This window comes from Thalassophryne amazonica, chromosome 13 (genome assembly GCF_902500255.1).
Source record: "Thalassophryne amazonica chromosome 13, fThaAma1.1, whole genome shotgun sequence".
Classification (NCBI taxonomy): Eukaryota; Metazoa; Chordata; class Actinopteri; order Batrachoidiformes; family Batrachoididae; genus Thalassophryne; species Thalassophryne amazonica.
The window spans coordinates 63,423,886-63,441,806 of NC_047115.1; the positions used below are offsets into that span (position 1 = coordinate 63,423,886).

General features: G+C 42.1%; 1 protein-coding gene and 1 long non-coding RNA gene across 3 annotated transcripts; both read left to right on the forward strand.

Moving 5' to 3' along the window:
- The first annotated feature begins 102 nt into the window (after window positions 1-102).
- Window positions 103-15,265, forward strand: ogfrl1 (opioid growth factor receptor-like 1). Of its 2 annotated transcripts, XR_004564580.1 has the most exons (8): window positions 103-476; window positions 1,643-1,729; window positions 1,869-1,944; window positions 3,425-3,503; window positions 5,844-5,910; window positions 9,662-9,807; window positions 12,136-14,585; window positions 15,169-15,265. XR_004564580.1 is itself a non-coding variant. In XM_034185256.1 (7 exons), the coding sequence occupies exons 1-7, from the start codon at window positions 306-308 to the stop codon at window positions 12,674-12,676; spliced, it is 1,167 nt and encodes a 388-aa protein (XP_034041147.1). In that variant the 5' UTR covers window positions 103-305; the 3' UTR covers window positions 12,677-15,265. The 2 variants fall into 2 exon arrangements, 1 of the variants encoding a protein (XP_034041147.1); XM_034185256.1 differs by having other exon boundaries at window positions 12,136-15,265.
- Window positions 15,266-15,916: 651 nt separating this feature from the next.
- On the forward strand, window positions 15,917-17,769 carry LOC117523946. The gene is made up of 2 exons (XR_004564648.1): window positions 15,917-16,593; window positions 16,710-17,769. It is a non-coding gene; the product is annotated as an uncharacterized LOC117523946 (long non-coding RNA).
- Window positions 17,770-17,921: the final 152 nt, after the last annotated feature.

The window sequence follows — 17,921 nt, forward strand, 5'->3', positions numbered from 1 at the left end:
AAACACAGAAAGAGAACCTGTGACTGTGAGGCAACCCATTAAACTAAACCACCATGCTGCCCACATAAAAGGTGAGAACATGAGACCTGTTCTCGTCCCGCTCTGTGGCACTAATCACCCCTCATACAGAAACAGGCGTCATCGCTGATGCGGCGAATTTCCCCTTTTTTCTGCCATTTAAAGCTCAGCTCTGGCTGATTCTCTGTAAACCAAAAAACAAATATAACGGCGTTGGTTACACAAAATGACGCTTTATTTTGTGAGAATAAGAGAATACTAAAAGACGGGGAGTTGCATGATTTTAAATGGGAAATCTGTTGAGTACCTGGCGCTTGAAGGAGCCGAGCACCGTGGAGGAATGCGACTCAACGTGGGGGTCGGATTCAGAAAGCGACGAGCCGGCGGCCGAAGAGGACAACGTCAACCCGGCGAACAGCACCCGAGCCCGGGCAGACACTGGAGACACGTCCCCGCAGGTACAGTGGAGACACGTCCCCGCAGGTACACTGGAGACACGTCCCCGCAGGTACAGTGGAGACACGTCCCCGCAGGTACAGTGGAGACATGTCCCCGCAGGTACAGTGGAGACACGTCCCCGCAGGTACACTGGAGACACGTCCCCGCAGGTACAGTGGAGACATGTCCCCGCAGGTACAGTGGAGACACGTCCCCGCAGGTACACTGGAGACACGTCCCCGCAAGTACACTGGAGACACGTCCCCGCAGGTACACTGGAGACATGTCCCCGCAAGTACACTGGAGACACGTCCCCGCAAGTACACTGGAGACATGTCCCCGCAGGTACACTGGAGACACGTCCCCGCAGGTACACTGGAGACATGTCCCCGCAAGTACACTGGAGACACGTCCCCGCAGGTACAGTGGAGACACGTCCCCGCAAGTACACTGGAGACATGTCCCCGCAGGTACACTGGAGACACGTCCCCGCAGGTACACTGGAGACACGTCCCCGCAGGTACAGTGGAGACACGTCCCCGCAAGTACACTGGAGACACGTCCCCGCAGGTACAGTGGAGACACGTCCCCGCAAGTACACTGGAGACACGTCCCCGCAGGTACAGTGGAGACACGTCCCCGCAGGAAACTGTTTTTTTCCCTCAGCCCCAACCAGTCTCAGCAGAAGACTGCCCCTCCCTGAGCCTGGTTCTGCTGGAGGTTTCTTCCTGTTAAAAGGGAGTTTTTCCTTCCCACTGTTGCCAAGTGCTTGCTCATAGGGGGTCGTTTTGACCGTTGGGGTTTTTCATAATTATTGTATGGCCTTGCCTTGCAATGTGGAGCGCCTTGGGGCAACTGTTTGTTGTGATTTGGCGCTATATAAGAAAAAAGTTGATTGATTGATTGATATAACATGACTGTTATTTTTGGCTTCTGACAGTGCGATTTGACTCCTAAATTTATGTGTTAGGAACCAAGTGCTTGGATGCTGTAAGGCGATACAATAGGATGTAATTCATGTAAACGCTGCAAGACTTAGTTAGCATGACTCTGATTCAGTAGATCACATACAACCATAAAATTCAGACCTTTAAATTCTGGTGGATTGCATTAGTGAAAACTGCTTATTTCTCACCAGAGATTTTTTTTCTCTTTCTCTCTGTTTTTCTTTCCTCTCCTGATGTAGCTGACTAACTCCCCAGAATCTGTTCCAAGGCTGAAGAGGAGCTTCTATGCTGCCAGGGACCTCTACAAGTACCGTCACAGCTACCCGGTACATGCAGCAGCGCGCGTTTGCACAGTAAATCATTCTGTTGCCAGTGATACCCAGAAATATACAGTCACTTTATTACACACATTTAGGCAACACATGCCACCTTGTGTGATGTGTTTATCCACGTATGTGTGTGTAGAATTACAAGTCCAGGCAGCCCAATGAGTATCGTAACCTACGCTTCTACTTGAACAAGATCCCTCTTGTACCAGAAGGTGAGCTCGCACATGCACACAGGTCTCCTGATGCTATGAGAGATACCATGTAAGCTTTAGGAAATTTTGCTTGTTTGTTTGAGTTTTGGCTCAATGATATGTGTGATTATTCATAATATGCATATGTCGCGGACATGAACGAGCGAAGCTCTTCGTCATCTCACCATGTCATTTAGGTCCTTCAGACTTTTTTTTTATTATTATTAAATGCATTTGGGGAGCATTAGCATGACTAAAAACTCTCAGCTTCAGACAGCTCAGCTACAGCCCTCTTAATCCCCCGCCATTTTAAGCATTTTTCTTTATTTGCATGTTACATGCCTGGAAAGTCCTCAACAATTTCACAATTTATTTTCAGTAAACGCTTCTGGGCAGCATTAGCATGGCTAAAAAACTTGCTAAACACTAAATAGTCACTGACTGACCTCATGTGCTGTCAAGATGTGTGCTGCCTCTCACTTCAGCATTCCCGGACTCAGTGTCGACTCAGCATTTAGTATTTCCTGTTTCAGTGTTGACTGGGCAGTGAATTCCCACTAGAGCTCCTCTATTCATGTGAGATCAAGTCTTTCTCTTTTTTAAAATTTTCTTTTCTTTGTTTTAAAAATTGAGACAAACAAAAAGTTAAACAAAAATCTTACAGAGGATAAACATACACAGTAAAATCACCAGTGTTGAATTAACACTGTCAGTGTTAGATTTACACTGGTGATTTTACTACATAATGATAAGCAGGTTAATACACTCTGCTGTAGCTCCAGGACGTGTTCAACATTTGACATTTCCTGTTTCACTGTGGGCTCAAAATTAGGCACTTCCTGTTTGGGAAACAGTGTCCCATGAGCAAGCTGATCCTAAAGGATAGTTGAGTGTGAGGTCTGTACGAGGAAATATCAGACCGAGGTGTTAGTGGTGTTAATCCGAAAAGCACAGAGGTTTGATATCCCTGTACAGACCGAGGTTAATAATACGTTTATTATATGGCTATTATATATATGTAAACACGCAAACTTACAGTATTGCCCCAATATGCTGCTGACTGTGTTGAGCTCATTCGCTTTCTTCACCTCCATGAAGAACTTGCTAACAGATGGTTCAGTCGTTAGCTGGTAAACTTTCAATCTGTGTGTTTTTCAGTGCTGTTTAGATATTTATGGAGTACGTTCATTTTCTAATCGTGTTTTTAGCTTCCTTGTTGGTAATGAATATACACGTTGCGGACCAATTGTCATGGAAACCGGTCCAGATATGGGAAAATAAACGGCCAGTAATCAGCCAATCAGAGCATGCGTAGCATCGCAGGCATATAATAAATTAATGTATCAGATAATAATCAGTCAAAAATTAAGGATGATTGGGACATCCTTAATTTACATAGATAGGTGTGTGTGTGTGTGTGTGTGTGTGTGTGTGTGTGTGTGTGTGTGTGTGTGTGTGTGTGTGTCAGAGAAACTGTTTAATGATCCGTGTCTTTTCTCAGGTATCTTTATAGAAGAGATTCTGAGTAAGTGGAGGGGTGATTACGACAAGCTGGAGCACAATCACACGTACATTCAGTGGTGAGACACTTGACTGATCTATTTTCATTTCACCTTATGTGTTTTCACATAACTCAATCTTATCAGACCATATAAATAATGACAAAGTTCGGTAGAAATTAATATCTACTGCTGATTCTTCAGATGTTCACCCTGAATATAACATATTAGAGGTTTCAGCAGAATAATTTTACACTGTTCGTGATTTTTCCAGATATTCACAATAAAGCCATTGACATTAACATGCAGTGACAGCTGTTGGTGATATTGGGTGGGTGGGCTAACAAATTCTGTGATGTGACTACTTTGAGCTCGTTATATTTATGTTGATCATCGGACTTCAGAGATAAAATGCAATTTGCACACATGCTTGTTTCAGTCAAATATAAATAAATATATTTGCCAAACAGCAAAACTTGAATGACACCAGCAACTGACAAAATTAATGTCTGTTCTGGACATGGTGCAACCACAGATGCATTGCCAACCAGGCTGCACAGAACAGAAAAACAGAACGTAAACCATGACAGCGATCGATGTTACAGTTCACACTGCAGCTACTATAACAGTTTGGGCTGACAAAAAAAAAAAGCCAGTTGAGTAAAATCCTGTGTTTTTTTGTGACTATTTCAGAATACCGTATTAATTTGGTAGCAGCAAAGTAAAAAAAAAAAACTCTATTCAAAGGTGTTTTAACAATTTATATATAATCATTTACATTTTTATATTATAAAAGACAGGAAGGGTTTAGCCCTGTAAGCCCATTTAAACCAACTGCCACTGTTAACATGGTAACTGTAATAGTTGTAAATTCCATTACTTTGTTGCAAAATGATAGTTTTCCCACAACACAAAGCTTCAAATCTTTAAGTTGTTGTACACTTATGGCAAGGATTTTCAATTTATTTTAATTTATATAGCGCCAAATCACAACAGAGTTGCCTCAAGGCGCTTCACACAGGTAAGGTCTAACCTTACTAACCCCAGAGCAACAGTGGTAAGGAAAAACTCCTTCTGAGGAAGAAACCTCAAGCAGACCAGACTCAAAGAGGTGACCCTCTGCTTGGGCCATGCTACAGACATAAATTACAGAACAATTCACAAAATGAATATACAGGATATGCTGTTGGTGCACAGGACAGGAGGGTCTCCAGCACAAATACCGCTCCCATCTCTGGATGGAGCTGCACCTTAAACAGAGAGAAAAAAACAGAATCAGACATCAGAAAGACAAGAAATACTGTATAATTTGTCAGCATTAATCAACAAGAAAAACAGAATAAATGCTAAGGTGATCGCCGGCCACTAGCCCTAAATTTCACTAAAACACGCAGAATTTAGGTAAAGTTGAGGCCGCGGCACGCTCTGTTTCCTAATAAAATGAATTAAAAGAGTAAAAAGCATAAAACAAAAATATACCAGTATGCTAGCCATACAAAAGGGAAAATAAGTGTGTCTTAAGTCTGAACTTGAAAATCTCCGCAGAATCTGACTGTTTTATTGATGCAGGGAGATCATTCCACAGAACAGGGGCACGAAAAGAGAAAGCTCTATGACCCGCAGACTTCTTTGTCACCTTAGGGACACAAAGTAGTCCTGCACCCTGAGAATGCAAAACCCGAGCCGGTACGTAAGGTTTAATTAGGTCAGCTAGGTAGGGAGGTGCCAGTCCGTGAACAATTTTATAGACTAGTAGCAGAACCTTAAAATCTGACCTCACTGGGACAGGAAGCCAGTGAAGAGATGCCAAAATGGGTGTAATGTGTTCAAACTTTCTGCTTCTTGTCAAAAGTCTGGCTGCAGCATTTTGAACCAGTTGGAGACCCCTAATGCTGGACTGCGGAAACCAGAAAATAGAACATTGCAGTAGTCCAGTCTAGAAGAAATAAATGCATGGATCAGGGTCTCAGCATCAGCCATAGACAGGATGGGACAAAACACAACACATCACAAAGGATGTGTGGAATTCTTGACAAATGTGATTTCATCACAAAAACTGGATGACTATTTTCTGGAATGTAAGACACACTGGATGGTAAATTGCATTTATTTTTGAAACATATATTTCACAAGTAAAAAACATTTTGTTACAATGTAGAAAGACTGTTCTATCGAACATGTGCTAACTGTTGTGTTTCGTGTCTTCACTGTTCTGACAATGTAGCAAAGTGTACTGTTGTATTTTTGACATATAAGTCAGTTCAGAATGTAAGTAACATGACTTCCCAAACTAGTAAAAAAAAAAAAAAACCACAACAAAAAACAAACAAACCATGTCTTACAGTTTGGAAAATATCTTCTAAATAGCTTTTTGTTTTCTTTGGTGTTTGACGTGTGTATATGTTTGTGTGTGTGTGGAAGGCTGTTTCCATTGAGAGAACAAGGGCTCAATTTCTACGCACATGAACTGACTCAGGATGAGATAAAAGTAAGTCACACACCTCTTATCCACTCTACATTCACGGCACAGTTACACTATAAATATGTCCCACTTGTCCCTGATGTGATGTTCATCTGGAGGTACCTTTAATAAAAAGACTAAGCTGCCGTCTGCAGTGCATACTGCAAGATGACTATCATTTGCTGTTTGCATTTTTGTTTAGTTTAATGATGTGCTGGTTCCATATTATTATTATTTTTTAATATGAACAATCGCAGTAGATTTCTGGAACACAGCCACATTGCATGTGCAGCCAGTACATTCTGAGTGCCGGTGCCAAGCCCGGATAAATGAGGGGGGTAGAAGGAGGCAGGGCATAACCATAAGGGCCGCTTCACACGTAGTACGAATGTGGACAAATTGCACACAAAGCAGGAAATGTATGCAGTTCGTCTAAAATCGGAGCTGCCTCTAACGCCTAGTACACGTGTCACTAAAGCTATTTGCCCACACCAGTGGCTAAAAGACAGAGTGTGCCCTGTGAGAGCCCATACGATCCCAGTCACTTTTGAGCTGGCTGTGAAATTTGTCTAAGTGCCCCACGAGTGTGTCTTTGAAAAACAGCAACACACATGTGAGGTGCCAGAGTGTTGCCCCCCCCCCTCCCCCTGCACACATATGTGCCATGCGTGTGAATCACAAGCTGCTTGCCTGTTGTCCTGTAGTCCATCCCAGCCTTGTGCAGGTCTACAGCTTTGTCCCTGGTGTCCTTAGACAGCTCTTTGGTCTTAGCTATGGTGGACAGGTTGGAGTGTGATTGATTGAGTGTGTGAACAGGTGTCTTTTATACAGGTAACAAGTTCAAACAGGTGCAGTTAATACAGGTAAAGAGTGCAGAATAAGAGGGCTTCTTAAAGAAAAATTAACAGGTCTGTGTGAGCCAGAATTCTTGCTGGTTGACAGGTGTTCAAATACTTATTTGCAGCAGTAACATACAAATAAATTATTAAAAAATCATACATTGTGATTTCCAGATTTTTTAGATTATGTCTCTCACAGTGGACATGCATCTAAGATGAAAATTTCAGACCCCTCCATGATTTCTAAGTGGGAGAACTTGCAAAATCGCAGGGTGTTCAAATACTTATTTTCCTCACTGTATATCGCTGTTGCGAGGGGCTGCGATGAGCGCGCATTTTGACAGGCTAACCCAGGTGATAATGGACCATCAGATCATAACATGCAGCAGGCGATCTGAAAGTCACGTCACCCACGTGAGCTTTGCTCCACATGACGCGGGGTCTGTCCTGCGGCAGATGTGGACATGATAACAGCGCACTGCTCCATTCATGTCATTTCATGACTGTACGTCTGCGACCATGGGTCATCTACAGAGGAACAGACAGTTCATACTTTTTTCTTATGAACATTAATACCCATATATGCAGTTTATTCTTGCAAGACAGAAGGTATGTAGTGCGTGAGTGAATGTGGTGTGTGTGTGACCCCCATCTGCCCTTCCCGATCAGCCTACAACATCCTACTCAAAGCCAACTGACAACTTCTATCAGGAAGGGCCGACCACCAAAACAACACAAAGACAGACAAGAACGAGAGACAAGTGGTGAAGACAATAACTGTGATGTGAGACACCGAGGAGACGGGGCTCCAACCATACAACATACCATGACAAACAACCACACATGAACAAACAGTGACAGCAACAGTCTGTTGTCTAATTAGTGAGCATCCATACCCTAATCTAGAACACCGTAGTGTTAATCCCCTTAAGAGCACCCAAAAACCGAATTGTGGTGACGGCACAAACATGCAACCATCCACACACAGAGACCCAGATCACAGCTAAATATCCGATCACTACTGTGGCTGGTGAGTTGGGCCAAGACAAGCGTACAGAACCTTACCATATGACATGGACCACTCTGGCACATCAGAATCCATGCGGCCGTCCGCGAGCACCGACGGAAATGGGTCCAGGATGCAGGGCCCCAGGGGAACCATGAGAAAAGGGGCAGTGGCAGGGCACAGGGGCCAGGAAAGGCAGCCCCCAGAGCCACCGGGCAGCACAGCAAACCAAAAGGGAGGCACTGGGAGCAGCCCCATACCCAAGGGAAGCACACAGGGCGCCGGCATAGGCCCACCATTAGGGGGTATCCCAGAACCACACCACCAGGGCCACGGCCCCCGAAGGTGGGAGCGAGCGGTGGCAAGGGGGAGGGGCAAAGGAGCCACTGCACCTGAATCCAAAGCACAAGGTAGGGACCACTGAGCCATACGAGGGCGGGGCCCGGCCCCCAGAAAAGAGGCAAGACCCAACCCCGGGGCCTGGAAGAGCACAAGGTCCCCCGACAGCCAGGCCCCCCCAGGCACAGCCAGCAGCATTCCACTGGAGGCATGGAAATCTATGAGCAGCATGTAGGTGAATAGAGAAGGTCAGAAGGAGTTAGATTGTGTGTTTGTGGATTTAGAGAAAGCTTATGACAAGGTTCCAAGAGAAGAGTAGCAGAGAAGTATGTGACGGTAGTCAAGAACATGCACAAGGATGCAGTGTGAGAGCAGTGAGACTTGCAGTAGGAATGATAGATTAATTCAAGGTGGTGGTGGGATTACACCAAGGATCAGCTCTGAGTCCTTTCTTGTTTGCAATGATGATGAACAGGTTGACAGATGAGATCAGACAGGAGTCTCCATGGACTGTGATGTTTGCAGGTGACACCGCTTTGTGACTGAAGAATGTCTGCAAGAGTGAAGGGGAAAGTTTACAAGACAGTAGTGAGACCAGCTATGTTGTACGGCTTAGCGACGGTGGCACTAACAAAAGATGGGAGGCAGAACTGAAGATGTTGCAATTCTCTTTGGGAATGATGAGGATGGACAGGATTAGGAATGAACGTATCAGAGGGACAGCTCAGGTGAGACGGTTTTGTGACAACGTTTGAGAGGCGAGATTGAGATGGTTTTGACATGTGCAGAGGAGGGACCCAGGGTATATCGGGAGAAGGATGCTGAGGATGGAGCCACCAGGCAGGAATTGAAGAGGGAGGCCAAAGAGGAGGTTTTTGGATGTGTTGAGGGAGGACATGCAGGTGGTTGGTGTGACAGAAGAAGTTAGAGCACACAGGGTGAGATGCAAATGATTGATCTGAAGTGCAACCTGGCCACGTCGGATAGACCGAAACATAATGCCCCTGAGATGTCGTTTGGATTTAGGGCAGGCGAGCATGGGGGCCAGTCAGTGCCATCAATTCATTCATCCTCCAGGAACTGCCTACATACTCTCGCCGCATGAGGCCGGGCATTGTCATGCACCAGGAGGAACCCGGGACCCACTGTACCACTGCATCTAACAATGAGTTCGAGGATTGTAGAGGTCTGTGTGTCCTTGCAGGCATATGTGTCCCCAGACCATTACGGACCCGCCTCCAAACTGGTCATGCTAAATGATGCTGCAGGCGTAAGTGGCATCCACCTGTAAATCCATTCCTGTGTTGGGTGCCATCTTATTGTTGCTCCTCTCTCGCTCTAGCTCCACCTGTTGTTAATTTAATTAACACCAAAGCAGCTGAAACTGATTAACTATATATATATATATATATATATATATATATATATATATATATATATATATATATATATATATATATATATAGGATAGAAAAAAATTGATCAGAACATCCCTAAATGAAATTAGTACATTTGATGTTCTGTTTGATGCTGTTACTGCCGCTCATTTGTACCTGAGCAGTTGTCTGATCCACATTATGCTGACTTCTGTCAGGAATTCCAAAACACTCGTGAAGCAAAGCGTAGATTTGTGGCAGCCTATTCTCTGATGTTGGACTTCTATGGCGTCAAGCTTCTGGGAAAGACCGGCAACGTTGTCCGAGCTTCCAACTGGCAAGAGCGCTTCCAGCACCTTAATGAGTATGTACACATTTGCATCCACATTGTTCAGTACTTTGATGATATATAAAATTCTTGCGAAGACCTTTATATGTATTTTTTTAAACACTGTTGGTTGTTCATTATTCTAAATCCTACAGATTTAACATGAAATCCTACAGAACCTTATTTCTGCCACAAATTGGTGTTAATTCTGTATGTTGGGTTGTCAGCAGGATTACTCAAAAATCTATTTTTTTTGTATTTTATCTCCTTTTAAACAGTCAAATCCATATGCGATTGAACAGTGACCTCATTTTCATAATTTTGCCTCTGTGTGCAACCACAGTGGAGTTGAAAGACTCGAGATATGCTTGTACAACCCCTGGCAAAAATTATGGAATCACCAGCCTCGGAGGATGTTCATTCAGTTGTTTAATTTTGTAGAAAAAAAGCAGATCACAGACATGACACAAAACTAAAGTCATTTCAAATAGCAACTTTCTGGCTTTAAGAAACACTATAAGAAATCAAGAAAAAAATTGTGGCAGTCAGTAACGGTTACTTTTTTAGACCAAGCAGAGGGAAAAAAATATGGACTCACTCAATTCTGAGGAATAAATTATGGAATCACCCTGTAAATTTTCATCCCCAAAACTAACACCTGCATCAAATCAGATCTGCTCGTTAGTCTGCATCTAAAAAGGAGTGATCACACCTTGGAGAGCTGTTGCACCAAGTGGACTGACATGAATCATGGCTCCAACACGAGAGATGTCAATTGAAACAAAGGAGAGGATTATCAAACTCTTAAAAGAGGGTAAATCATCACGCAGTGTTGCAAAAGATGTTGGTTGTTCACAGTCAGCTGTGTCTAAACTCTGGACCAAATACAAACAACATGGAAAGGTTGTTAAAGGCAAACATACTGGTAGACCAAGGAAGACGTCAAAGCATCAAGACAGAAAACGTAAAGCAATATGTATTGCGTACATTTACTCATCTTCAACTGCTTATCTGGGATAGGGTTGTGGGGGCAACAGCTCCAGTAGGGGACCCCAAATATCCCTTTCCTGGGCCACATTAACCAGCACTCTCTAGAGCAGGGGTGGGCAACAAGGGCCGAGACACTGCAGGTTTTCCTTGCAACCAATCACCTCAGCAGGTGATTTCATTAATGTTCTGGTGTTTCAGCAGGTAATTTCATTGATGACCAGGTGTTTATTTTCAAGGGAGAAGCTCATCATCAACAACCCACCTGCTGAGGGGATTGGTTGCAAGGAAAACCTGCAGTGCCTCGGCCCTTCATGGCACATGATTGCCCATCCCTGGTCTGGAGGATCCCAAGGTGTTCCCAAGCCAGTGTAGAGATATAATCTCTCCACCTAGTCCTCAGTCTTCCCTGGGTTCTCCTCCCAGCAGCTTCAATTGAAGGCATTAAAAAAACCCTGCATTAGCCATTTTGAAATTACAGCCATTTATCTATATAGTCTCCCTATTTTCATATGTCACAAGTAATTCGACAAAACAAATTACAAGAATTATTGTTGAGACAAATCGTTAGTTTGACATCCCATTTTCTTTATACAAGGCAGGGGATGCTACATGAGCATTTCCAAGTCACTGAATATGGTTTGGACTCATTCACATCAATCATTAAGAAGTTAAAATGGTATGGTAAAACCATCTGGATTAGAGTTCTCAAAAACTGCTTGACAGATGCTACCCTTAAGTGGCGCATGACATCCTTTAGGGCCCCTTCACGCATAGTGCGAATACGTGCCATTGAAAGTTAAAAAGCTTAAACTTTTTCCTCTGGTTACTGTGACAAAGATAAACCAGATTCCAGACTTTGCCAGTATATTATTGTTGGGTGCCATATTTAAGAATGTCAGTTCAGAAATAGCTGTTCATGTGTGGCATTGGTTCTCAAATAAGTCATCAAGTACCACCTAACCCACACATTTTCCATCTCTCCCTGCTCTGCCACAAGGTGATGAACTCATTCTGGTGTCTGTTAGTATTTGATTGGCTGCACATCTGAATGTGCTAATCAGCTTGTGGCAGAGCAGGGAGAGATGGAAAATGCGTGGGTTAGGTGGTACTTGAGGACTGATTTGAGATCACTGATGTAGGTTGGTGAGGTTTATTCTTTTCCCACATGCTGTGAAGGACAAGCAGCTTGTCACTTCACATAACAAGACAGACATTTTGTACCTCTATCATTTGAGAAATGGGGATCAGAAAAACCTAAATTTGAGAAACCATTTAGTTAAAAGAACCAACAAAAACGAAAATATTGACCTGAGGACACAGGTTGACAGTTTTGGGTCCACTAAATGTTTTTACCTTTTGTTTTGTTCTTTGAAGGTCCCAGCACAACTACCTGAGAATAACTCGCATCTTGAAGTCCTTGGGCGAGCTTGGCTACGAGGCCTTCAAAGCCCCTCTGGTTCGCCTTTTCTTGGAAGAATCTTTATGTCACAACACCATTCCTAATATGCAACACAGCATCCTTGAATACTACGTCTACACAATTCGCTTGCCGGCCACCCGCAGAAGGCTTCTCCGTTATGCCCAACAGCACTACAGGCCTGCCCATGCCTTCCTCTGGGGTCCACCACCCAAGTGGCATGGTGCTGAAGGCAGTACTGCTGGAAGTAGCGGGATCCGAGCTCCTGCTCCGACACCAGAGCATCACAGCATGGGGGGGGAAAGTGCCAACTCTACCTCTGAAAGTGGTGCAGTTGTGATTTCTGCCCATGATGCCCTGCTATATCAGCACTTGGCTGGAGGAGGGCTTCATGAGTACATGGAGCACAGCTCCAACATGGCTGCACTGGAGGGAATGTTGATGGTGACAAGCGAATGGGAAGAAAAGAGCAAGTGCAATGAGGTTGTTCCTTTGTAGGGATACTGTGTTTGAAATATGGTTCAGTTGAGCAGGATTTTTTTAATGGCTTTTTAGGAATTTTAACCAATCAAGTTCTTAAAAATAATAGTTCAGTTCATAATGTATATCAGAGCTTTGTTATAGAACCTACAGGACTTGGGCAACCAGGATTAACCACAGTAACAGTGAAACACACAAAGATGTGAAATGTGATCAGTTTGTGTTGTTGAAAATAATTCAGGTTAAGGGCTTAACATAATTAATTCGAAGATTAATCTACGTTTAGCAACATGGGGTGAAATTGTAGAGGTTGTATCTTGAGGAAAGCTATCCACTGTTACCTTAGAGAGGGTCCCAAAACCTTTTCAATAAGTAGGGATCCAGCAGTGCGGTGCAAAGTATTTCCTCATCAGGGCTAAGAACAACTACAAAGCATTGCCTTATTTAACATCAGTATGAAAACTGGTTCATGGTGAAGACCATTTTAGGGTGTGTTCACACCTAACATATTTGGACCCTGTTACCTTTTCCACCTATAGTATGTATATTTTGTCTGGAATTGCATTTGGTTCCACAAAAAAATTACATTTTCATTCCGTGGTGTAGACCCAAGCAGATGAACTAAAGGAACTGAAAATGCCCTTAAAATCTAAAGCACATTAGATGTAAATATAGCAATACTTTAAAACCTTTTTTTCAAGATTGAATTGAATCGATCTGCGTTTTTACACTGTATAAAGATGAATGGTGGTCTCTGTCAACATGATACAGAATTGTAGAGCAAATAAGAGGATTTCCAGTCAACATTTATTCAAGAGTCAGTGAGGAACAGAGAGGCTTTGGTGATATTGAAGCTTCTTATTAACTGCATCAGGCATATTCCAGAAAATGGTACAAGGGTGCAAATTATGGTGTTACAGCTAGCCTCGATACATAACAAACTTCAAATAGACCATCAAACCCAACATTTTTGTATGACTAAATAAAGATGAGTCATGGAAACTTGAGTAGCAGTGGAGCTTTTGTAGCTGAAGCAATGAGCTCAGGTGCCTCTAGTCAGCCAATCAGCTGATCTCTTCTCCCAATACCTTTACTCAAACAATTAGGGCAGAGATGGGCTGCAGGGTTCTGATAGATGGCTTTATTTGGTTCAAGAAAAAGAGAGAGCTGCTGATGAACCACAGCAAAACAATGCCTTTACCGTTGTAACACCGATGGTTAGTTGATTAGACACAGTGGTTTGGATAACCCGTGGCCTTTTCATGCTTCTACTACTCCTTTAACTCCATGCAATATACCATTGTTACATTGTTTGGCGCATGCACACTGAGCACTCCGCAAGACCATCATGCAGAATGCCGCAGGGAGCAGAGCTTTTTAATGCGGGCATGCATCCTCAGTGCAGTAAATGGACATGACTGAATCTATGGACAACACTGCGACAACTGCCAATTGATTTGACACAGTTGTGACCCTTACAAAGGTTTCCACTGGGGTTGGTGAGTGTCGCAATGCAATTCACTGCCAGAACAGTAGGGGGCACAACATTTTTCATGAAGACTGGCCTACTATCTAATTAGTTAGTGGACCAGTGACAGTGAATGCGGTCTCTGTCGTCTTAACATGTAGTTACAGTTTTTGGGAGGTGCATGTCAGGTTAAGTGGAGAGGCTCAGAGGGAGTTTGCAACGACACAGACGGCTCTGCGTGGCTATGGAGTTACGAATATGGAGTAGCATATAAATTGGGCTTAACTTTAATTAAGTAAATTGTGCACATGCAGCTTTGGTGAGAAAACCATGCTGTTCACAGTGACGTTACTGCAAGCGGTTGTGATGTGGCACCTGAAAGCCTTGTTTTTTAAACTGAACTACACAAGTTGTTGCCCGTCACATCATAAATGTTCTGAACCAGATTTTTCACTTCCTGTACCTGGTTTCATAAAGTAGTCTAATGTTGTTTAGTGGACTAAATTCACTTAGCCGACTCATCTTTTAACATTAGTCATTTCACAAAGCTAAAGTTTTGCGTTACCTGACTAAAGTTTTTAGCATGCTACAGGGGAGGCTAATATTATTATAGTCAACAAAACTTCAGTGTCTTACCTCAAAAAAGGCAGCTATCATGTACCACCACTTGATGGAGGAGGAAGAAAGGAGAGACTTGCGCTGGGAGCGGGTGTTCCAGGACCGGAACACCCGCTGGAGATGTTTACAGACACCGAGGCCGGGAGTGCTTCTCCTCTGCTGCGGTGGACTGACTATGTTTGTAGCAGATGGACCAACCCGAAAATAAACAGAAACTGTCACGCATTGGAGGCGTTTCTTGGCAACGGCACTCGTGAGGCCACTACGACCGTAAAAATCATTGACTAATGTAAGACAGCTAATCTATAGGTTTAGCCATCAATATAAAACGGAGATAGACGGATAATGTTGGGTGACTGACTGTAGTCAACTAAGTAAGCTTCGTAGACTAAAAGATTAGACTGCTTTCCGAAACCGGGCTGAGGTCTGTATTTTGCATCTTGACTGCCAACACACGTTTGCGAGTTATTACCTGAGCCCGCATTATTAGTAAATGGAATCTGCATTCGATGTGTTTAAAACAAAAATCACAACACATAATTGACCTTGTTAGATGTTTTTCAGGTATTCTCTCAACAGTTTTGCTGACGTCTTTCCTAACGGCAGTCTGTCAGTGAAATACGGTTTATGCTCCCATGCCATTCATCCTATTGACGTTTCAAATCCCGCAAAACTTCGGAGAGTTCACCGTGCTGCAAGATCTCAGTAACATTGAGAACTGCATTGAGACGCTCTGATCGGGCTGCACTTTAACCGCTGCACATGGACAACACCATTAACATCGCAACATAAAACTGCTTTTATATTGTGCCTAAAACTCTCATGAATAAATTTGCTGGGTTTATAGATGTTGTTATTTTGTTTATTTTATGTAAACATGCAAGAATCACAGGCTGTCTCTCCGTTATTTTCAATGGGAGCTGCTGGGAGCTGCGATCGCTTCCTGTTCATGTCGTTCTGGAGGAAAGTGAAGTTTGTTCTTTAACGTCTTGATTATTGTTCTTTACAACACTGTTTGTCATCTTTCTTCCAGACTAATATATATAATATGTCTGAAATTCAGTTTGCATTTATTAAATTCCACGCAGATTAAACGTAGCAGACACAGATTGTTATAATTGTTTAAGCAAGTTTTCAGGGTATCATGCATGCAGTCTCTTATTAACGTGACGAAAAGCATAAAAAAATTACATTTTTGTAGTATAATATTCATTTACAATTGTCATTATGTGGATTCTCTATGTTGTTTGACTGCAGCGACTCTCTGGCGTGCAAGGGATTATGGGATACGTCAGTAGGGCGAATATCCAGTTCTTATAATACATAGATGTTTTAGACATATGATCTGTGGTATTTTACACTTTGATATTCTTTGTCTTCCTGTTAAATGCACAGTTTTCTCAAATTTGCTGATTTATAGAAAAGAAACAGTCTAGAAATTCAGGAAGTTGTTGCCTCATTGACTCTGATTGTTTGCGTAATGTCTCACTTTGCAATATTTTGTCTAAATGATCACCCAGGCTACACATGCTGTACACAAATGTCAGTGTTAACACTGCAGCAAGTGGATAGAGTCCCCTTTCACAACAGTGATAATTCAGGTGAATTTGAGTTCAACATTACAAGAGCGAATTTCTACCATGAGAGAGTTAAATGATTAGGTCCATATGCATGTGCTGCAGTGTTAATTTGACACTGCACAATACAGTAGTTGGTAAAAGTGTTAATTCTGTCCCTCTGAGTCAGACAGTTAAAGCTTTTACGGTTAAATATGAGCATGCATTCTGTTGTTGAAATATAATGTCCATTTTTATTTAGATGCAAAAAAATCTCCCCTTTATACCCATGAGTAAAAAATGTCCAGTGTGTATATATATATATATATATATATATATATATATATATATATATATATATATATATATATATATATATATATATATAAAATGAGCCTTCATGTGAGAGGTAGCCACTTGTGTTTATTGCCAATTAAACATAGACTAACTGCACATATCATGACTACAGTCAAGGCCTTTGCAGATGACACTGAGATATTTTTACTTACTTTACACTATCATGTGCTTTTGCCTGCAACAGTTTTTTTCTTTTGGTACAATTTCTCTGAAAATGTAAGCCATGCAGTGTGTGTGAGACTTTTTAAAGACGCACATGATCAAAATATACGTACAGTTTGAAAAAAAAGTTCAAATCCAATTTTTCTCCAAATCCACACATTTCATGTTACCACTGTTAAAATGCTTACTTTACCTGGTTATAATACTTAAAATATTTATTTCAGATTTTATTCATATTTTATCACATTATGATGGACATCTGAATATTGCACCATATAATTAGCAGAAATTGTCAGTGCTTAGACTTTCAAAGTTTTTACCAACGGTGTATGCAAGTGACATGGATAGCCTTGTCTGCAGATGTTTCTTCCAGACGTTATCAGCTGTTCTTCCTGCTGACTAAAGCCTTGCTTGTAGTTAAGCCAAAAGGTTTCAGTATTGTTCTCCAGCCAAGATGATCTGGCATAAGAGTTAAAAAAACCACAAGTCTTTTCAGGTCATTTGCTGGACTACCAACATTTTTTATACTTGTCTTGTATGTGTATCTGATAATTCTAAGTGCCTCTTGTATTTTTTATGTTTAACTGTATGTCATAAGGAGCTTCTGTACATCTTGATTTGTGTACATTTTAATATGCACGTTATTTGTATTAGTTATCTTGAGTATGATTATCAATCTCGATAATGACATCCATGAGACATTTACTGTAATTGTTATGGAGAATAGGTTATATAATACTTGAAACTTTGTTTATATCTCCTTTAATCAATAAAATGTTGTCAGATGATTATTTTAGCAGCTGCCTTTTGAACATGCCACTGTTTGCCAGCATTCATGCTACAGTTAATAACTGGGCGACAACAGCTGGACCTTTGCACCCTCATGCCCTCAAATGTGAAAATTGCCACAGTACATTCAAATAAAAATATATATAGATATGCATTAAAAATGTTGTACTGGAACTACTTTTAAAAACCTTGTCAAAAGTGCATTGTAAAGGGGATTAAAGTATTGCTTTAATCTATTTTACTGCATTAACTTTTTCTTCAGACTTTTGTCAGTTGCAGAGTTGTTTTGGAAGCAGAAATAATATCTGTGGTT